This window comes from Alligator mississippiensis, chromosome 15, assembly GCF_030867095.1.
Source record: "Alligator mississippiensis isolate rAllMis1 chromosome 15, rAllMis1, whole genome shotgun sequence".
Lineage (NCBI taxonomy): Eukaryota > Metazoa > Chordata > Crocodylia > Alligatoridae > Alligator > Alligator mississippiensis.
Window position 1 is genome coordinate 12,585,643 of NC_081838.1, and position 18,558 is coordinate 12,604,200.

The window sequence follows — 18,558 nt, forward strand, 5'->3', positions numbered from 1 at the left end:
CTGCTGGGGAGCTCGGTGTGGGATTGTGGCAGGAGTTCCCTCCCTCGCCAGGTCCGAGTGGCTATGTGGCCTCCAGGCCTGGAAGCGCCGGCAGGCAGGAGAGGAGCAGGAGCAATGCCCGGGCCACAGGGTCACGGCTCTGGGCCCTTGCCCCATGGGTTCTGCTTCCCCACACTCCCAGCCCTTTGCTCATCTACTGACCTTGATTTAATCTACTTAATGCTTAAACTCTGAGCTGCAATCAGGCAAAATCTCCCTGCCCCTACCCCTGTTCTCTCCTCCAGCTCGTTACTAAATGCAGGAAAACAATAAAGATTAAACGTTAATCCTCCTGGTGAGTGCTGGGGAGGGTCGGGCTGGGGGTCTGCTCCCTGCAGAGCCCAGCTACACAGCTCTGCCCCCCACCCAGCCTGGCTGCACAGAGCCCAATGGCTCCCTTCGCATATCTGGGGGAGACCCCAGGGGGGCAAAACAACCACAGCACCTGTGCCCATGCAAGCCTCCCTGCCCTGGGACGCTGCACCCTGGGCCTCAGCTCTGCAGCTGAGCTGCACTGTGCTCTGAGGCCGTCCTGCCCTGGGGATGACTCGCGGGGAACTGGTCCCACAGGGGCCTGTTTGGGGCACTGAGGCTCTGGCAGCACTTGGGCCCTGTTAGGGTCCTGCTGTGGTCCCGGCTGCCGAAGGCCAAGCCCAAAGTTCCCTCAGTGCTGTGCCCCTGGGCAGGCCAGGGGGTGAACACTGGCAGTTTCCCTGGCATTGCAGCCAGGAAGCAGCCACAGGCACCCTGGCCTGAGAGCGTGTGGGGCTGGGATAGAGCAGGGGACTTCATCCAGGGCTGCCACATGCAGGCAGGCAGTGGTGGGAGATGGCGCCAGCCGGCAGCAAGGGTGGGCTGGGAACCCCTGGCATGAGCGCTGCTGACAGAGGCACGAGGTGAGGCCGGCTTGGAGTCTCTCTTTATTACTGAAACCCGTATGTACAATGACGAAAATAAAAAACCGCTTTAAATCCTCTGCAATATGAAAACTACAAGCTCTGTACATCGACCACGGCGAGTGCAAAAGTGGGGGGTCATGGTCTTTGGTGACTAGACTCAAGCACGCACCCACATGTCACGGAGACACGCACCCACACGCGCACACAGGTGGTGCCCGCCCCGGCCTCTCCCCGACCCCAGCCCCTGCCAACATGGGAGTGTTTGCTCCCCTGGGCAGAGCCGTGCCTGCTGCCTGCTGCCCTGTGCACTGCCTGGGCCAGATCCAGGCCGCGATGGGCCAGCTGAGACCCGACCAACCCAAGGGTGGTGGCACAGTGGGACTATGCTGGTGGCTGCCCAAGGCTCTCGGCAGCGAGGGAAGAGCCCAGTGGGGACGTGGCTGCACCGATTACGCTGCCCTGTCTCAAAGGCCCAAAGCCCCGGGCAGCGGAAGCGGGGCCCACACAATGGAATGGCCACACGACGGCTACAAATGTCTCTACGTGACGTAGTGTAAACAAGAAGATCTGGAATGTTTAAATCGAAGTGATCGGCCTGCAGGCCCCTTCCAGAGGAGCCGCGGGGCAGTCGGGACAGGGGAAGGAGGGGTTGGGAGGGGAGCAGAGATGGGCAGACAGGGAGTGGGATGTTCGAGTTCGTGAGGAGAAGGCAGTGCTGGGTATCCCCTCCCGCGGCGCGTTCTGGGGATGCCTGTTGGAGGGACCCACCAAGGGCCGGGCTTGGCGCCCTGCAGCGATGCCTCCGGTCCCAACATCCCAAAGTACTAACGGAGAGGACGCGACAACTCACCTCAAAGCAGCCTGGCATGAAAAGAAACCCAAGCCTACCGCTGCGCTTATGCGTGGCTCAGGGCTGGCGCCTAGCACCTCTACGCACCTACAGGGCTGATCTTTGCACTGCTGCCGACACCACAGCTGGCGCGGGGGCTACGAGGGGTTTCCTGACACTAGTCATGGAAGGAAGAAGCTTGTAGAGCGCAGCGGCTGGGGGCGACACTACTCTAACCAGAACCGGCAACACGTTTGGACCCAAAAGCAACACTGTAAGCAGAATCAGCTGCTCAGCAGAGCCACGACTCAAACACACACTGCTAACTACTGGTTCCCGGAAAGCAGCGGCTTGGGGAGCAGAGACCCCCGCCCCAGCCCTCCTGCACAGACAGAAGCCCAGGACCTTCCACCCGAGGTGGCAACAGGTGTAAGTGGGACCTGGGGGGTGAAGTTGGCATCTTCTTCCCTTGTGTCAATGCTGGTGATGGCATCTGGACCGCAGTGTGGGGCAGATGCCCGACACTGGGTACAGCTGGGGATGGGGACAGGAACGGGGTCAAGCCTTCCCAGACCACCAAATGCCTTAGGGATGCACTTCTGACTCATGCAAGCCCAGGCAATGAGCCGCAGGCTGCAGCCAGTTGGGGCAGAGAAAGGGAACCCGGGTCCCGCCTGGTGTCGCGGGGCCGGGGAGCGAGCAGGCCTCCCTGTGCCACACAACCCCAGCCCCGAGTGATGCCCAGCTCGGACAGGAGCAGCTCAACACAGGGTCAGGAGCCCTGCTCTTCCCCAAGATCCCTGAGCCCTGGGCCTGGGTGGGCAGTCCACTCCTGGACGATGCCCCATGCTCTGGCTCCAGCTCAGCTGTCACAGCGCCCAGCCCTGGGGCCTCGCAGAGCCTGGGCCCATGGGAGCCTGCTCTGCTTGTTGCCTGGAGCTCACTGCATTGCATTTCGCTCAGTCTCAACAGCCAGCACCGTGGGCCCTGAGTATCCTGCTCTAGGCACCGCAGCCCGTAAGCAGGGTTCCAAGCAGAGCCACGGTGTCTGGGGGGCCTGCAGCCCCCAAGGCCCTGCCTACACAGCTCCACTATGAGCCCTGCCCCAGCCCCCTTTGCCCATGGGGCTGTCCTCCCAGCATGACACTGCCCACCCCTGCTCTGCCTTCTGCAGGCTGCAGGCCTCACACTTGGATGCTGGGCCTGACCCCTGCCCCTCACTCATTGTGGGGACAGTGCCAGAGGATGTGTCAGGGACCAGGTGAGGCAGGAGTATCTCCTACAGGAGAAATGCAACTAAAAGAGCCCCCAGGCATCCCCCTGCTCCACTCAGGCAATGCCAGTGTCACTGGGGCTGCCAGGGACAGAGCCAGGCCTGGGCCCAGGCCCCACAGCAATGGCAGGCAAGAAAGACAAGACAATGCACGACCCCATGGCAAAGCTGGCACCTGGGATGGCAGGGGCAGTTCCGGTGCTCACCGATGCCCGGCACTGTGCACCTTGCAGTCAGCGTTTCAACAGGTTCCTGCTCCCAGTGGGGTCAGGAGGATCCCAGGGCTCCTCCCCTCCAGGCCATCTCCTTAGAGCTGCCTGCATCCCGCCTGGTCCTGGCAGCGCATTCAGCACCTGCAGTACCCGGCTTCCCTCCGTTCTCGTCTCCACGTCTGACAGCCCGGGGGGCTTTGCAGGCAGGCTGCTGCCCTGCTTCCCTCTTTCCTGCCTCCTGTCCCCAGACCCAACCCAGCTCAGCCCAGCCCAGGAGGATTTTCCTCCACCTCGACACAACCTCAGGGCAGTTCTCCCCCCACCCACCCCATGTATGGATGCAGCCCCAGCTCTCACATGTTGGACGACAGTTTCGGTTTCCCTGTTTCCACCTCTGGGCTGAAGGCCACAGAGCCCTTGCGGGAGGGGCCTGCTGCATGCCGGGGCATGGAGACGGGGGACTGTGGGGTGGAGGCTCCACTCAGGGGCCGGCCGGGCTGAGCTGGCAGGCCTGGCGGTGCCTGCTGCGGCAGTGCTGGCTGCCCCGTGGCCCCCGGGGATGCCTTGGTGAGGAGTCCAGGTACCGATGGAGATGACCTGTGAGCCAGGTTCCCTGCTGACTTCCGGCCCGGCTGGGCGGCCCCTCCGTCCATGTGCTGGGAGATTTTATTGGGCAGAGAGGGCTGGGAGGCTGACAGCAGCCGGACATCCTGGGTGAGCCGCCCGACAGGCAGGCCTTGGATGCTGCGGTGCTTCACCAGCTGCTGTGGCTGCATCAGCAGGGAGATGTGGGAGCCAGTGGCTCGGGAGAGGCTGTAGTGGAGCGTTCTCCCTGCTGGGAGTGCCTGCTCGGAGCTGGGTGATGGGGCTCCCACTGGCTGCTGCAGGAGTGAGGTGGAGGCTGAGGTGCCTCGGGACTTGGAGAGCTGGGGCTGGGAGCCCATCAGGGGCTGCTTTGCTTTGGCAGGTGGCTCCCCCTTTGGCACCCCCCTGGGCAAGGGCTGTGCCCCAGGGCCTGGTCTCTGCCCTGTGCTCTCCAAGGATGACTGGGACTGGACCAATGGGGAGGATGGCGAGCCGGCCGCCGGCGTGTGGATGTGGGATGGTGCCCCTGATGGGGAGCTCACAGAAGAGGGCCGGGAGCCCCCCAGGCTAGGCTGGGACCGGCGCACCTGCCTGGGGAGCAGCACACCGTCAGGTGAAAGCGGGCTGGCTATGGACGAGGGGGGCAGGAAGATGTGGGCCTGCAGGCTCTGCTGGTGGGTCAGGGCAATGGCCACGTTGGTGGTGGCGGCAGCTGTCTGCAGTGGTGCATGCACCAGGGGCTCCCAGATCACTGGCTTGCCACTCAGCTCCCGGCCCACGGCCACCTGCTGCAGGCCCTGGATGCTGCGCGCCATGTCGCAGTCATGCTTGACGATCTGCTGGACCATTTCGCTGTTCACAGGCCCCGAGCTGTGCTCTGCCCGCTTTCGCAGCAAGATGGAGTTCTTCTTGCCTGGGCAGAGAGAGGGCATTGCTGAGGGCAGGGCAGGGCCATGGGGAGAAGCACTTGGGGCAGCGCCATCCCCACCATGTTCCAGAAGGGGAAATGGAGGCATGGGGGAGCAGGGCGAAGGGCCTTTGGCCAAGGTGCCCAGCTTCCTGGTGCAGTGCAGAGGGGCTGACAGACAGCCAGCTCAGTGCTTCCCAGCAGAGATCACAAAGGGTGGAGGAGGCTGAGGTCGCTTACAGCCCCTCCCCAGGAGCTGCCCTCTTTCCCCAGCCACCTGAGAGAAAGGGAAGCCCAGAGCCCAGCCAGGGCCAGCAGGGAAAGGTGCCAATCTTTGGGGGCACCCCTGAACCCAGGAGACCTGTGGGGCTGGAAGTGGGGCATGGGGGCCTCACCGATGCGGTCCAGGCGGTCCATGGCAACAGTCTCGAAGGCCCTGCGCATCATGGGGTATTCCTCCAGCACCTCGTTGAAGTTGTCCACAGAGAGCGAGTAGAGGCGGCAGTAGGTGTCAGCGCGGATGCTGGCTGTGCGACGGCCCCGCGTCAGCAGGCAGATCTCTGTGGGGACAGCAGTGCATCAGAGACGCAGCCCCACCCACGGCCACTCCTGCACCCTGCTTCCTCCTATGGGAGCCACTTACAGAGTCAGGGAGAACCCAGGTGTCCTCACTGTCGTGGCCACCCCCTGCTCTAACTACTAGATCCCTTTCCCCCTCAAAGCTAGGAATGGAAGCCAGGGGCAGCATGCCTGGTAGATTCCCAAAGCAAGAACCTAGAGCACATGGCAAAGGCATCGGCTGGGCAGGTGGAGGGGCCGGGGCTGAGGGGAGAGTGTAGGGTACGGGGCCGCTCCTCCTGCATCACTGCTGTGGAGCAGCCCCCCCCACAAGCTGTGTTGCCTCTCCCTATCCCTCCCAGTGCCCAATCCAGCCTCACCCCCAAAGTAGGAGCCATCAGAGAGTTTGGTCTCCTTGTTGCCCTTGGTGAGGACGCTGACGACACCGTGCTGGATGAAGTACATCTTCTTGCCCACAGTGCCCTCGCGGACAATGAAGTCAGCAGGCTGGAAGACCTCAAAGCGCAGCTTGGTTAGCATGGCCGTCACGAAGTTGGGGTCGGCGTTCGCGAACAGCGGCATATTGGCCACCAGGTTCCGGCAGTTGAAGTTGATGATTTCCTGTGGGAGCAGTGAGGCTGCGGTGTCATGGGATCCAGGGCAGAATGTCTCCCCGGGGGTAGTTCCCACGACAGTCGCCCCTGCCCAACCCTGGGAGAACAGCCCCTCCCTACCTCCTTGAGTGGCTCGCTCAGCTCCCCTAGGATGTTCTCCTCGTCGAACATCTTGCCCTGGTAGCGGTGCTCATAGTACTCATGGATGCGTTGGCGCATGTCACCAGGCAGCTTGTGGAACGACATGTACTGCTCCACCTGCTTGTACTGGAGGGACAGACAGACGGACACAAGCTCACAGGGGGAGCTGGAAACCCTCTTCTGTAGCAGAACCCCTATGGAGAGGGCAGTAACCACACTCCAGGGCCTTTGGCTCCATGAGGGTGGAGGGGCACTGTCAGCTCATGGTCCCACCTGCAGCCCTCCCCAAGTACCAGGGCCTGAGGGCAGGAGCTAGGAGCATGGCCAACTCCCATGTCGAGCAGCTGTGGGCACCAGGTCAATTTGTTCTGGACTCATACCCCAGATCCCTCCCGGCAGCCCCAGGCACATCTCCTGCCTCCCCCACGCACCTTCTCCTGGTACTGTCGACGGGATGAGTCCAGTGACTGGATGAGGGCGGTGGCATGGCCAATGAACATAGCGTAGCAGGTGGCGCCCACGATCATGCTAAGCATAGTGAGCCAGACGTCGGTCATGCCCTCTGGGGCCTGCTGCCCATAGCCAATGCACAGCATGTGGCTCATGGCCTTGAACAGGGCGTGCGAGTACTGTTTCCCCCATGAGTCATTCTGGAGACAGGAGGTATGGAAAGGGGGATGGAGCTGTGCCCCAGCAGCCCCCGCTGCCTGAAAACCCAGGATCACCCACCTCCCAGGGCCACACCTTCTGGGCTGGGCCCCCATGGAAGCAGCAGGAGCCCCCTCCCTGCTCTCCCTTAGCACCTGGTGGGATAGATCTGCCCTGCTGGCTGCAGAAGTGAGCCGTGATCTCCCTCACTCCCTCCCACCTGACTGGTGCCCCAGGGTCGCAGCAGCCTGCAGGACCTCTGCAAGCTCCTGGCTCAGGAGCTTAGGGCACATGTGTAAGAGTGAGCACGTGTGCACGTGCCAGGATGCAAGCAAGAGTGTGTGCATGAGCAGATGCTTTAGACTGGGGTGGGTGGGGAGTCTCCCGCCCTGGACCACGTGCAACCTCACCCAAGTGGGAGCTCCTGCTGGCAGCTGCGGAGGCCTGGGGCTGGGCTCCAGGAGTGGGGAAGCATGGCACTCACCACCATGTGATTGATGGAGACCCAGCAGTCCTCAGGGAAGTCCTGCAGCATGGGCACCAGGAACTGGAGGCAGCCGTCCCAGTGGCATAGCAGTAGCATCATGCCAATTAGGTTGAAGATCCGCACCACAGCGCTGGCCAGGTCATAGGTCATGTGGAAAATCTGGGCATAGGGGAAGCCGGGAGCAAGACAGTAAGGAACCACTGCTCCCCAGGGCATCCATGGGGAAGGGAAGAGCTCCCCCATCTTCAGGCACCAGGTCCCTGGTGAGCTCCTCACCTTGCAACCAGCGGCACCTGAACTCCTGGCCAGGGGGCCCCACTCACCCTCCACCTTCCCCAGGCACGAGCCCCTAGGATGCCCCTCAGCCCCTCCGGCTGGCTCCTGGCCACCCACCTCCTCCCACTGGTGGATGTAGCGGATGAGGCGAGAGAGGCGCAGTAGGCGCAGCAGGCTGAGGATCTTGGTGAAGCGCACTATGCGCAGAGCCCGCGCTGTCTTGTAGACGTCTGAGTCCACCTGAGTCTCCAGGTCGACGATGAGGAAGATGTAGTCAACAGGGATGGAGGAGATGAAATCAACCAGGAACCAGCTCTTAAGGTACTTTGTTTTGATGGTGTGGGGGTCCAGGATGATCTCTGTGTTGTCCTCCACTACGATGCCTGTGCGGAAGTTTAGTACCAGGTCGGCCAGGAAGAAGGTGTCGGAGAGCACATTGAAGACGATCCAGGGCGGCGTGTTCTCGTCCTTGAAGAAGGTGATGCCTACGGGCAGGATGATCAGGTTCCCCACCATCAGCAGGAGCATAATGAGGTCCCAGTAGAACCTGTTGGGGGGGGGGGCGCAGAGCAGTGGGGAGAGAAGGGAAATATCCTCAGAGCGGCTGGAGCCTCAGGGGACAGCACAGAGATGTGGCTTCTGCCACGCATCCAGGGTGCCTGGGGGAGGTGGCTGCAGACAGGTGCTGTCTGGGTGTCTCGGGGAGCTCCAGCCTGGCCTCTCCCCACACCACCTGACATCATGGGCAAAGCCCCAGCCAGGCCTCAACTTCTCGGCTCCATCCCAACCTGCCGTTGTCCTGCTGTGCAGCCCGGGCTGGCCCCTTCCCCACAGGTCCAGTCTCTGCCAGGGGCCTTGCCAAGGCCTTCCCCATCACATCTACAACCCTGAACCCCAGCCCCCGATCATCACCTCCCTTGTCCTCCCCTGACCCCTGCCAGAGCAAACTACTGCAGGCTCAGAATCAGCACCTGCCTTTCTTGCAGCTACTAGGCAAATGTGCTGTGCCTAGTCATGGCTCGGAGCTACGGCAGCGTGCGGACAATGAAGACCAGGCCACATGGATGCCCTACTAGCTGGGCCTCTGCTCAAACCAATGAGCAGAAGGCCTGAGGAAGCCGCTCCCTGCAAGCCCCATGCAGGTGAAGCTGGCCCAGGGGCCCTGGGCTTGGATTCCCTCTGGATCAGGCCCTCAGCCCAGACAAGTGTCCCAGAGGCACAGACACATCCCAACATGCCCTGGCTGGGATGATCTAGTTGGGGCTTGTCCTGCTGTGAGTAGGGGCTGGACTCTATGACTCCCAAGGTCCTTTCTAGCCCTCGCTCCTATGATCCTAAGCACCAGCCAGGCCAAGGTGCACAGGGTAACTGCTCTGCAGCTGGGCAGAGCACAGCCAGATGCCCTCATGTGCAGTCACACACACAGTGTCCCAGCTTCATGCACGCGCGAGCCAGGACCTTGGGACACCCATACAGCCCCTTTCCTGGATATCTAAAACCTGCCCACTCCCATGCTCTCTACCCCCCAGACCCAGCCTGGTCTCTACATGCAGAAAGCGGTAGATGTGAGTCAGGGTCCGACCTGGACATTGTCACTTGGTCCCAAATGTAGCCAGGGGGCACAGTCCAGCACTTTAGAGCCAGGGCCCTACCCCTTGCTCTTCACTCCTCTGTCTTCCTCTCTGTAACCTGGAGCCTCTCACAGAGGCCCCAAGCCCATGAAGGGACGGGGCCACCTAGTCAGTGGTGAACCGCAAGGCACCGGGAACGCTGTAGACAGTGCGGTGGCAAAGGGGAAAGTAGGAAATGCTGATGCCACGTGGAGGACATCTCTGCCCCTGCCCCGTGGAGCCCTGCACAGGGACAGGGAGCTCAAGCCGCTGGGGAGCTGGCGTGGGCGAGGCCCCGAGTCTCCATGGCAGCAGCAAGGAGGATTAGCCATGGCTGCCTCGGGTCTGTGCCACAGGACTGCGTAACCTCTCCCAGCCTGGGGCCTCACCAGCCAGACAAGGGGCTTCCTACTGATTGCTCACCGCCCGTCGGAGGACATGACTGCTCAGGAGTCTGGCAGGAGAAGTTAATGCCACCTACACCCACATGCAGCCCTGATGGGCACTGGCCCCAGTCACAGCTCAGCCGCCCCCAGCAGCACTGGCTGGTCCCTCCTGCCCCAGTCCCCAGGGCTCGTGTCTGATGGAGGCTGCAAGCACTTTGGGGCTGGCTGCCTGTTTCTGCACGCGCCACCCAGCGCAGGGCCCTGCTCTCAGCCGGGGCTTGTGGTGCCGCCGTAATGCATAATCCCCCCACCCCCCACCCTGTGTCACTGGGTCACCTTCACCCTGCCGGGGGAGATCACCTCGGAGATAACCGCAGCTTAGCTTGTCTGGCACGTTACGAGCGGGTGTGAGCAGGGATGGGGTGCGCTGAGGCCGCCGCTGCAGTGGGATTAAGGGCCGGGGCAGCATTGGGAGAGGGAGGCGCCGGCAGCAGGTGCCCAGGCTCGTGGCTGTCTGGGAAGGGGCACAAGGGGCAGGCGCAGGCTCTGTGGTGAATGCCCGTCGCCTGTGCCTCCCCCCTCCTCCCCCCACGCACGTCTGTGTCCTCCCACCTGGCACGACACCCTGTCCCCCCGCCGGCCCCGGGAAACACGGGGCCCTCCCAGCCCGCGCAGGTGCCACCCTCTCCCGGAGCCGGAGCAGCGCTGAATCCCCTTGGATTTGGGGCAGCTCCTGCCTAGGTCCGGAGATGGAGACCCCCAGCACCCTCGGCTCTCCCGCCCCACACGGGCCGGCGCGGCGCGGCGCGGCGCGGGCTGCTCAGCACCATGGACAGCGGCGCTGACCTGAAGTCGCTGTAGGGGTGGATGATCCAGGGCCCGGCCGACTGCACGCGGCGCTGCTCGATCTCCACCGCCTTGTGGCTGCCGAACATGCGCAGCGAGAACTTGTTGACGGCCGGCTGCAGCAGGGCCCCGAGCTGCCGCCGCGCCCCGGCCCCCGGCCCCGGCCCCGGCCCCGGCCCCGGCCCCGGCCCCGGCCCCGCCGGCTCCTCGGCGCCCGCCGCCATGTGCTCGGGGCCGTCGCGCGGGCGCCCCGCGGCCTCCCCGTCCGGCGGCGGCCCCGGGCCCGGCGCCGCCTCCATGCTTCGTCAGACGGGCTGGGCCGGGCGCCCGCCCCGCGCCCCGGGGCTCATGGCCGCGGCGGCCGGCGCGGGGCGGGACGGGGCGGGGCGGGCCAAGGGCAGCGCGGGCGGCCGGGGCTGCCGGGACGTCAGCGGGCGGGGGCGGGGCCGCGGGGGCGGGGCTCCCCGGGTGACGCGACGGAGGGGCGGGGCCGGGGCTGTGTGACGCGGCGCGCACGTCCGACGCCTGGCGTGTGACGCGGTGTGCGCGCGGCGCCGCCGCGGCGGAGGCGGGGGAGCGCGGCCTGGCCCGAGCGGCGCGGCGCGGAGCAGCGGCGCGGAGGGAGCGCGGCCCCGCCCCGCCCGCCCGCGCGCGTGCGCGCGCGCCCGCCGCCGCCACGGATTTCCTGTGGGACAAGCGCACCGGGCTGGCTGCCAGGACGGTGCGCGGCGGGGCGGGGCTGGGCCGGGCCGGGCCGGGCCGGGCTGGGCCGGGTGGGGTGGGGTGGGGCGGGGCGCGGTCCGGTCCTCGGGCGCGGGGCGGCCCCGCCGCAGGGGCCCGGGGCGGGGCGGGGAGGAGCAGCGAACCGGGGCGGACCCGGCCCTGGTGCCGCCGTGGCCCGGCCTGGGCGCGGGGTGGCTCCGCCCGGGCCCGGCACTGACGCCGCCGCCGCCCCCCGCAGATGCCTCACTCGCGGAGGTACCGCTCGTCGGAGCGCAGCAGCCGCGGCAGCTACCGCGAGCGCTACCGCAGCCGCAAGCACAAGCGGCGGCGCTCGCGGTCCCGCTCCAGCAGCAGCGAGCGGGACCGGCGGCACCGGCGGGAGGACAGCTACCACGTGCGCTCCCGGAGGTGAGTGCCCACCACAGCCACCGCGGGGTCCCTGCACGGAGCTGCCCCCGTCCTTGCCCCCCGGGGCTGCCCTTGTGGGCCAGGTCCCAGCCACTCTCCTCCCGCCCTAGTTACGAAGACCACTCGGTGGACCGGCGAGCCTACGACCGGCGCTACTGCGACAGCTACCGGCGCAACGACTACAGCCGCGAGCGCGGGGAAGCCTACTACGACGCTGAGTACCGCCACTCCTATGAGTACCGGCGCTCCCGGGACCGCGAGGGCAGCTACCGCAGCTGCAAGAGCAGCCGGCGTAAGCACAGGCGGAGACGGCGCCGCAGCCGGTCCTTTAGCCGCTCTTCATCGGTGAGTACCCGACTGCACGCTGCCCCTTAACCTTTCTCTCCCAGGTGGCGAGCTGGGTAAGTAGCAAGCTTCCTTCCTTACGTGGTTTCTGAGTGCGCTTGAAATGACTAAATAACCTTGGTGCGGGCAGCAGCTCCTGGCCGCCCCGCGACATGCCAGAGCCGTGGCTGCCCGGTCCCTGGAGGGCGCAGGCAGGTCCTAAGGTCTGTCGGGGGTAACCGCTGTCCACAGGGGCTGCAGCCCCCAGCCTGTATCCCTGCTGCTGTTGTGCGCTGATGTTGGTGTTATGGTACCGTAGGGTCTCCCGCTCGAGGCTCTGCCTTCCTTGCTGCAGAGAGCTCAGTCCGGTTGTGGCCACGAGCCTGGCCTCTGGCAGGCCACGGCTGTGCTTCTCCTTCGGGGCGGTCTGTGGCAGGAGGCCCAGCCCTCTGTGTCTGAGTTGGAGGCGCAGTGCCTGGCTCCAGCCCCTGCTATGCAGGGGGGCTCTGGTCGAGTGTATCGGCCTGTGGAGCAGTCATTCAGATGAAGATGGCCATGCAGGCTCTTCCCAGTGTAGTGTCTTGGCTTTCTTTTCTTGTCTGTTCTGCCACTTGCCTTCCACATCCGTTAGGGCCAAGACACATGATCTCTGCACCTGGGGCTCTCACCAATGCCCGCTGTGGCCTGGCTGTGCCTTGGGGCTGCTCCAGGTCAAGGGCTTTGTATTCAGGGTGGGGGTTGAGTCCCTGAGCTTCTGGCTGGTCCCTCTGAAGTGTGGGGTTTCCTAGCTGAAGAACCGTGGCAGGAACTCTTTCTTTTTTGGTGCAATCTCTTGTCTGACTTATCTTAGGCTTTTCCTCTTCCCCATTCCCCATCTCTCGGGGAGCTAGTCTCCAGAACCAGCTTCTTTGAGGGGGTGGAGGGTGGACTTGGAGGTATCCAATTGGCCTTGGGGCAGTTACTAGTGAGGTCCGTCCGGTTCTGGATGAAATGTTGTGCAGACACTTGCTTCTGAAGCCTCCTAGCTCTTCCTTCTCTATGGCATTGGGGGAAAGCCATGGCTTGGGCTGTTGGAATGGGGAGGGGGCCGTGTGGGGGCGGCCTGGCCCTTTGTTTTGAAGGATTTTGCAGTGCGCCGCCTGCAGCTGCCCTTCCATGGCAGCTGATGCAAGGATGCAAGCCCCTCACTACAGCCACTGAGCCTCGGCTGCAGAGCCGTGTCTCGGTGTGCTCTCCTGGCTTTAATGCGGACCCGAATGTCAGCACCGTTTCTCTCCAAAGCCCCGGAAGAGCAAGAGCAGCCGGCTCCCTCCGGGTCCCCCCTTTCCCCCCCACTCGTCTTGGCTCTGGCGCTGGTTCGGGTGGGGCTGTTTTGTAGGATTTTTTTTTCTTTTCTTTTTTTTCTTTTTTTTATCTTTTTTTTTTTTTTTTTTTTTTGCTACAACAAAAAGCAAACTGTTTTTTTTCTTTTCTGAGCTAGTGTGTTGTATCTTGACATGTTCCCTTGCAATATCCCTATCGTTATATATTCCTCTGTGCCGTATGAATTGGCTGGGAATCTCCTGCAACCCCTCCTCAAACAACCATGTGAATTTCCAAACCAACCAATGCGTGACGCCGGCTGCTGCGCTGGTTTGAAATCTGATTGGCTGGTGAATGATGAATTCCCTGTCTGCCCGGGCCAGCAGCGGAGTCGACCGAGCAGCAGAAGGGCCAAGAGTGTGGAAGACGACGACGAGGGGCATCTGATCTATCGCGTCGGCGACTGGCTACAAGAAAGATGTACAGCCGAATCGTAACATAATTTAGCTCTCTAGTTAAGCTCCCATCGCAGTCGCAGATCTGTCTTATCTTTGTTTCATTTTATTTTCATTGTTTATTAAAGAGAAGCCCTCTCTCCCCCCCACCCCCTTTTATTAAAGCTACATATATATTCTATACTGTTACTGCAGTGCCAGGGATGTAGGGCAGTTGCCTTGTGCAGCCGGTCTCGGCCTTCCGCCCTGCCGGTCTCCAGCGTGCAGGCTAGGTGTTGCAATGCATTCTTCTCTGCCTTGTGTACGTGCCACAGCCAGGTCCCGCTCTCCACCTCATGGCCCTTTCTCTCTCTCTCCCTCCCTCTCAGATGAGATCATTAGCACCCTAGGAGAAGGTACATTTGGCCGAGTGGTGCAGTGCGTGGATCACCGGAGGTAGGCGTGCTACCAAGCTGGCAACACCATGCCAGGCTGCTGCCTTCTTGGGGGGGGAGCACGGGTCCAGCAGCCTTGCTCGTGTGGAGGCTGGAGTGTCGGGGTGATTGAGTCCCTTCTTATTCGGACTTAGCATGCACTGATCTGATCCAGTCCTGTTCATGGTCCCTGTGGGATGGGCTGGGATGGACCAGGGGGTAAAATCTGCTGTCTCAGCTGGTGGGGGTCACTGGGGCTCTACCACGTGGCCCCAGAAAGGGTGGAGGTTGTGGTGCCCATGTCCCTTGGAGCCACACGGGCCTCAGGCTCACAGTCCTGTTCCTGCCTCTCCCCAGGGGTGGTGCGCGTGTTGCACTCAAAATCATAAAGAACGTGGAGAAGTACAAGGAGGCTGCGCGGCTGGAGATCAACGTGCTGGAGAAGATAAATGAGAAGGACCCAGAGAACAAGAAGTGAGTATTGTGTGTGATTGTAGGAAGTCGGGGCTGTCCCCATTCGTTGCCCTGGCTGAGGACAGGGTTGGCCTTGGGACAGCTTCTTGTAGGCACCCGGCTCCTCCATGAGTTGTGCCATGGATGAAGTGACACCACAGTGAGAGCAGGGCAGGGGTGCGAGCGGCATGACTGCCCGTAACCCCAGCATCTTCTCTCAGCCTCTGCGTGCGGATGTTCGACTGGTTCGACTACCACGGCCACATGTGCATCTCTTTTGAGCTGCTGGGGCTCAGCACGTTCGACTTCCTGAAGGATAACAACTATCTGCCTTACCCCATCCACCAAGTGCGGCACATGGCCTTCCAGGTCTGCCAGGCAGTGAGATGTGAGTGTCGGTGCCGCCACCTTTGTGCTGAGCTGGCAATGTGCATGATGAAGCGTGAGCCCTGGCCTCAGCGGCTCAGTTCTGCAACTGATGGGCCATGGCAGCTAGCGGCTGTCAGAAGGACTGCCCTGTGTATCCCAAGGCTGAACCATTCCTGCCCACCAGGGTTAGGGGTAAACCCACTGTCCCTTGCCTGGCTGCACAGGAGGTGTGGGCACAGGTCTGGGCACCTGCTTTCCATCTATCCAGAGGCTCTGTGTGCTGAGCCTCCAGGATCCAGGCCCACCTGCCTTTTGGCTGGGGAAGAGCTGGGCAGTTTGCAGTGGTTGCTGAATGTGGTGTCAAACTGGAGATGGTATGGGTGGGTTAATGAATGGTTTAACCCTTAGGATAGGCTGTGCAGCCATCGCACCCCTGACTGATCCCCTTTCTTCCCCAGTTCTACATGACAATAAGCTCACCCATACAGACCTCAAACCTGAGAACATCCTCTTTGTGAGCTCTGACTACGAGCTCACCTACAACTTGGAAAAGGTAAAGGGGTAGCTTTGGGGGATCCTGGTGTCCCCAGCCCTATGGGAGGGGGAGATGCTATGAGAACAGCATGCATGGCTGGGCAGGGCAGGGTAGGGCAGTTGTGACTGCTGTAGGGAGCTCCTTGGGAGTGGTCTCCCCTGTCTCAGATGAGGTGGGACGCATGAGGTTCATGTCAGTTCGGGCCCCGGGCCGCTCGTGAACAGCCTGTACTTTGTTCTGTAGTCAAGCAGCAGGGCTTCAAGGGTCTTGGGGTCTGATGAGAGGAGCCTCATGGCTTGTTTTCTGGGCATGGTGGATGTGCAGGGCTAGAAGGTGGCTGTCAGCCCCACAAGTCTACAAGGTGTTGGCATCTGCGGTCCCTACTTGGGCACTAGCTGCCTGAGGAACTGTGCCTGCATGGTGAGACTGTGACACCAGCATCTTGTTCTCCTTTCTCAGAAACGGGACGAGCGGAGTGTGAAGAGCACAGCCATCAGGGTGGTGGATTTTGGCAGCGCCACGTTTGATCATGAGCACCACAGCACGATTGTCTCCACCCGGCACTACCGGGCCCCGGAGGTCATCCTGGGTAGGTCAACAGCCTCGGCCCATCCAGAGACCCCCAGGGGCTAGCACCCCTGTCCCAAGGGCTCATCATACTAGATGCACATTGTAGCCCTGCCTGCTGGGTGTATGACAGTGGCCTCAGCTTCACACCTGGTGTCATAGACTTTGACTGCTGGAGGTCAGGTGGTTTTCCCAAGGGGCTCTGCAAAGTGCTGGTCCTAGAAAGGCAGCCAGGCTTGGAGCTCAGGGCTCTGCTTCGACAGCACAGTACCTGTTAGTGTGGACTGTGGGGTGGGAGTCCCTTTGACAGCTGGGCTTTGCAGGGCTTGCACAGCCACTGCTTTTTCGCTCTGGTGATAATCCCTCTGTCTCTAGAGCTCGGTTGGAGTCAGCCCTGTGATGTGTGGAGCATTGGCTGCATCATCTTTGAGTACTACGTGGGCTTCACCCTGTTCCAGGTGAGAACCACATCCTTTCTGCCCAGCAGCCTAGAGCTGTAGGAGGCAGATGCTTGCATAAAGAGGATGAAGTCTGCCGTGTGCTTTTGCTTGGTGTGCAGGGCCAACCTGTTCTCTCTTCTAGACCCACGACAATCGGGAGCATCTAGCCATGATGGAAAGGATTCTGGGACCAATTCCTTCTCGCATGATCCGGAAGACCAGGTGAGTAAGGCTGGCTGCTATGGAACAGAGCCCTCCTCCCCTCCCAGGATGTTGGGCCTGGGTAGAGTCTTAGCTGCAGGGCCCAGGAACTGCCGGGGGGGACACTTCTCCATCTGCACTGCTGCTTGGCCGTAGTGGTCTGTAGCAGCGGCAAGGCAGATGTCTGGTGAGCGAGTCCCTGCTGGGGCATGGCTATGGCACCAGTACCCACTCCCTTCTGGTACTTTATCTTGGCAGGAAGCAGAAGTATTTCTACCATGGCCGCCTGGACTGGGATGAGAACACCTCTGCAGGCCGCTATGTCCGTGAGAACTGCAAACCACTGCGGGTAAGGCAAATGAGCAGGGTGGGTAGGAGCTCTGAGCTAGGGCACCCTTCTCCCCTGGAATGCTCTGTGCCTGTTATGGCTTACAAGAACCCAGTCTCTTCAGTCAGCAGGGCTGTGACCATAGTCTGCTGGGAACCACCAAGAGGCTTTGCTCATGTGGCTTCTTAATGTGGCCTGGGACTGTCCACTGGAGACTGAGGCAGAGTGTGATAGGTGGCAGGAGCCTGACCATCTGTCTGGGATGGGAGAGGGAAGAAAACCCATGGGAGTTCTGGGATGGGGGAGCAGGCCCTAAATCATGCATACTCTTGGTAAGACTCCCCAGCTGTGACCCCAGGGAGTGAGAACACCCAGCTGTGCTGGGGCAAGGCCCATCGACCCTGGTGCCTGCCACCCTGACCCCTCCCTCCTTCCCTCCCCAGAGGTACCTGACCTCAGAGGCTGAGGACCACCACCGCCTCTTCGATCTCATCGAGAGCATGCTGGAGTACGAGCCGTCCAAGCGCATCACCCTGGCCGAGGCACTCAAGCACCCGTTCTTCGACGTGCTGAAGATGGAGCTGAGCACAAAGGTGTGGGACTCTAGCCGAGACATCAGCCGGTGACACTGCCGACACCAGCGTGCCCTCAGGTTCTAGCCCCTGTGGAGGCCTGTGTGATTTGTATCAGACACTTGGTGCTTTTTTATACAAGAGAGACAGACTCCTGGACCCTTTTGTTACTGTGTAAAGCTGTTAATATGTGAGATATTGTACATAGCCCATATTCTATATCAGCCTTCGAGCCGTGGGCCTGACCACCTCCTGCTGCTGCCGCCGTTGCCCTAAGACACAGGGCCCATACGTCCATTATGTAAATACTTTTCTTCACATGTTGCGTTGTCTCTGGTCCTCATCCCCTACCCCCCCCAAGTGTGAATACCCTGGGGCTCCTGGCTGCCTGTAGCTCTTCCTTTCCTTGTAAGTTATGAAGCTGGTGGGATCGCATGGGAATTATTTTTTGGATCGATGTCATAGCCCATCCCCACACCAGAGTTTTATAAGAATTTTGTACAGTCTTTGTGAAAATAAATATGAAGTGACTTAACCTTCCAGGGCATCTTCCCAATCTGCATCCAGACCAGTGGGGCCTGGTTTGCCTGCCATCTCCCTAGGGTCTGGGGTTGGGCCTGTGCTGCCCTGACAGCCGCCAGGGTGGGTGTCATTGGCCCCCTGCCTCGGTGACTCTTACCTCCAATATTTTCCCCTTCCCTAGGGAGGGAGGGTCTGTTCTGGTGTTGCTACATTGGAAAGCAGGGGCCTTGCTGACCAGCTTTGACTGAGCTGTTGCAATTCAGCAGCCAGGGTTGCTGTGGGGGGGCTGGGGCTGGATCTGAGTTGAGCCCGGGGTGGGGGGGACAGTCCTGTGCCCAGGCTGCTGCCATGGCCAGCTCTGAGTAGCCTGAAGCCCAGGACAGCTAGAGTCCATCACCAGACTCCTCTCCTTTTGTACGTGTCCTCCTGCATGCCTCCAGGCTCCATGGCTCTCTTGTTGATAGGCCATGTTAGTAAGGCTGTGCCTCTATGCCTCTGCAGAGGCCAGCTCTGGCCCTAGGTCTCCCAGTCTTGGTGCCCAGCAATCCGGGCTGAAGGGGGTCCAGGTCATCAGGAATCCTTGTGTGGGAAGTGGAGCACATGCTGGCTCTGCTCTGGAGCAGCCTCTGCTTCTCA

General features: G+C 61.7%; 2 protein-coding genes across 4 annotated transcripts; one reads left to right on the top strand and one right to left on the bottom strand.

The window, feature by feature from the left end:
• Positions 1-946: 946 nt before the first annotated feature.
• Positions 947-10,709, bottom strand: HCN3 (hyperpolarization activated cyclic nucleotide gated potassium channel 3). Of its 2 annotated transcripts, none has more exons than XM_006264350.4 (8): positions 10,311-10,709; positions 7,586-8,015; positions 7,190-7,351; positions 6,489-6,707; positions 6,037-6,183; positions 5,683-5,923; positions 5,140-5,304; positions 947-4,750 (listed from the first exon to the last, which is right to left on the bottom strand). In XM_006264350.4, the coding sequence occupies exons 1-8, from the start codon at positions 10,607-10,609 to the stop codon at positions 3,606-3,608; spliced, it is 2,808 nt and encodes a 935-aa protein (XP_006264412.3). In that variant the 5' UTR covers positions 10,610-10,709; the 3' UTR covers positions 947-3,605. The 2 variants fall into 2 exon arrangements, with proteins under 2 accessions (XP_006264412.3, XP_059574810.1); XM_059718827.1 differs by lacking the exon at positions 10,311-10,709 and adding an exon at positions 9,825-9,970.
• Positions 10,710-10,905: 196 nt separating this feature from the next.
• On the top strand, positions 10,906-17,935 carry CLK2 (CDC like kinase 2). Of its 2 annotated transcripts, none has more exons than XM_059718692.1 (13): positions 10,906-11,031; positions 11,272-11,441; positions 11,552-11,786; positions 13,451-13,547; positions 13,891-13,957; positions 14,293-14,409; positions 14,610-14,776; positions 15,216-15,310; positions 15,752-15,881; positions 16,235-16,317; positions 16,442-16,521; positions 16,759-16,849; positions 17,272-17,935. In XM_059718692.1, the coding sequence occupies exons 2-13, from the start codon at positions 11,272-11,274 to the stop codon at positions 17,452-17,454; spliced, it is 1,515 nt and encodes a 504-aa protein (XP_059574675.1). In that variant the 5' UTR covers positions 10,906-11,031; the 3' UTR covers positions 17,455-17,935. The 2 variants fall into 2 exon arrangements, with proteins under 2 accessions (XP_059574675.1, XP_059574676.1); XM_059718693.1 differs by having other exon boundaries at positions 13,454-13,547.
• Positions 17,936-18,558: the final 623 nt, after the last annotated feature.

Coding starts and splice junctions, on each gene's coding strand:
- HCN3 (XM_006264350.4), bottom strand. CDS start 10,609: ATGGAGGCGGCGCCGGGCCCGGGGCCGCCGCCGGACGGGGAGGCCGCG. Junction 7,352..7,585: donor ACATCCACCAGTGGGAGGAG/GTGGGTGGCCAG, acceptor CCCTATGCCCAG/ATTTTCCACATGACCTATGA. Junction 6,184..6,488: donor GTCGACAGTACCAGGAGAAG/GTGCGTGGGGGA, acceptor CTGTCCCTCCAG/TACAAGCAGGTGGAGCAGTA.
- CLK2 (XM_059718692.1), top strand. CDS start 11,272: ATGCCTCACTCGCGGAGGTACCGCTCGTCGGAGCGCAGCAGCCGCGGC. Junction 16,318..16,441: donor TGGGCTTCACCCTGTTCCAG/GTGAGAACCACA, acceptor TCTCTCTTCTAG/ACCCACGACAATCGGGAGCA. Junction 16,522..16,758: donor CGCATGATCCGGAAGACCAG/GTGAGTAAGGCT, acceptor TTATCTTGGCAG/GAAGCAGAAGTATTTCTACC.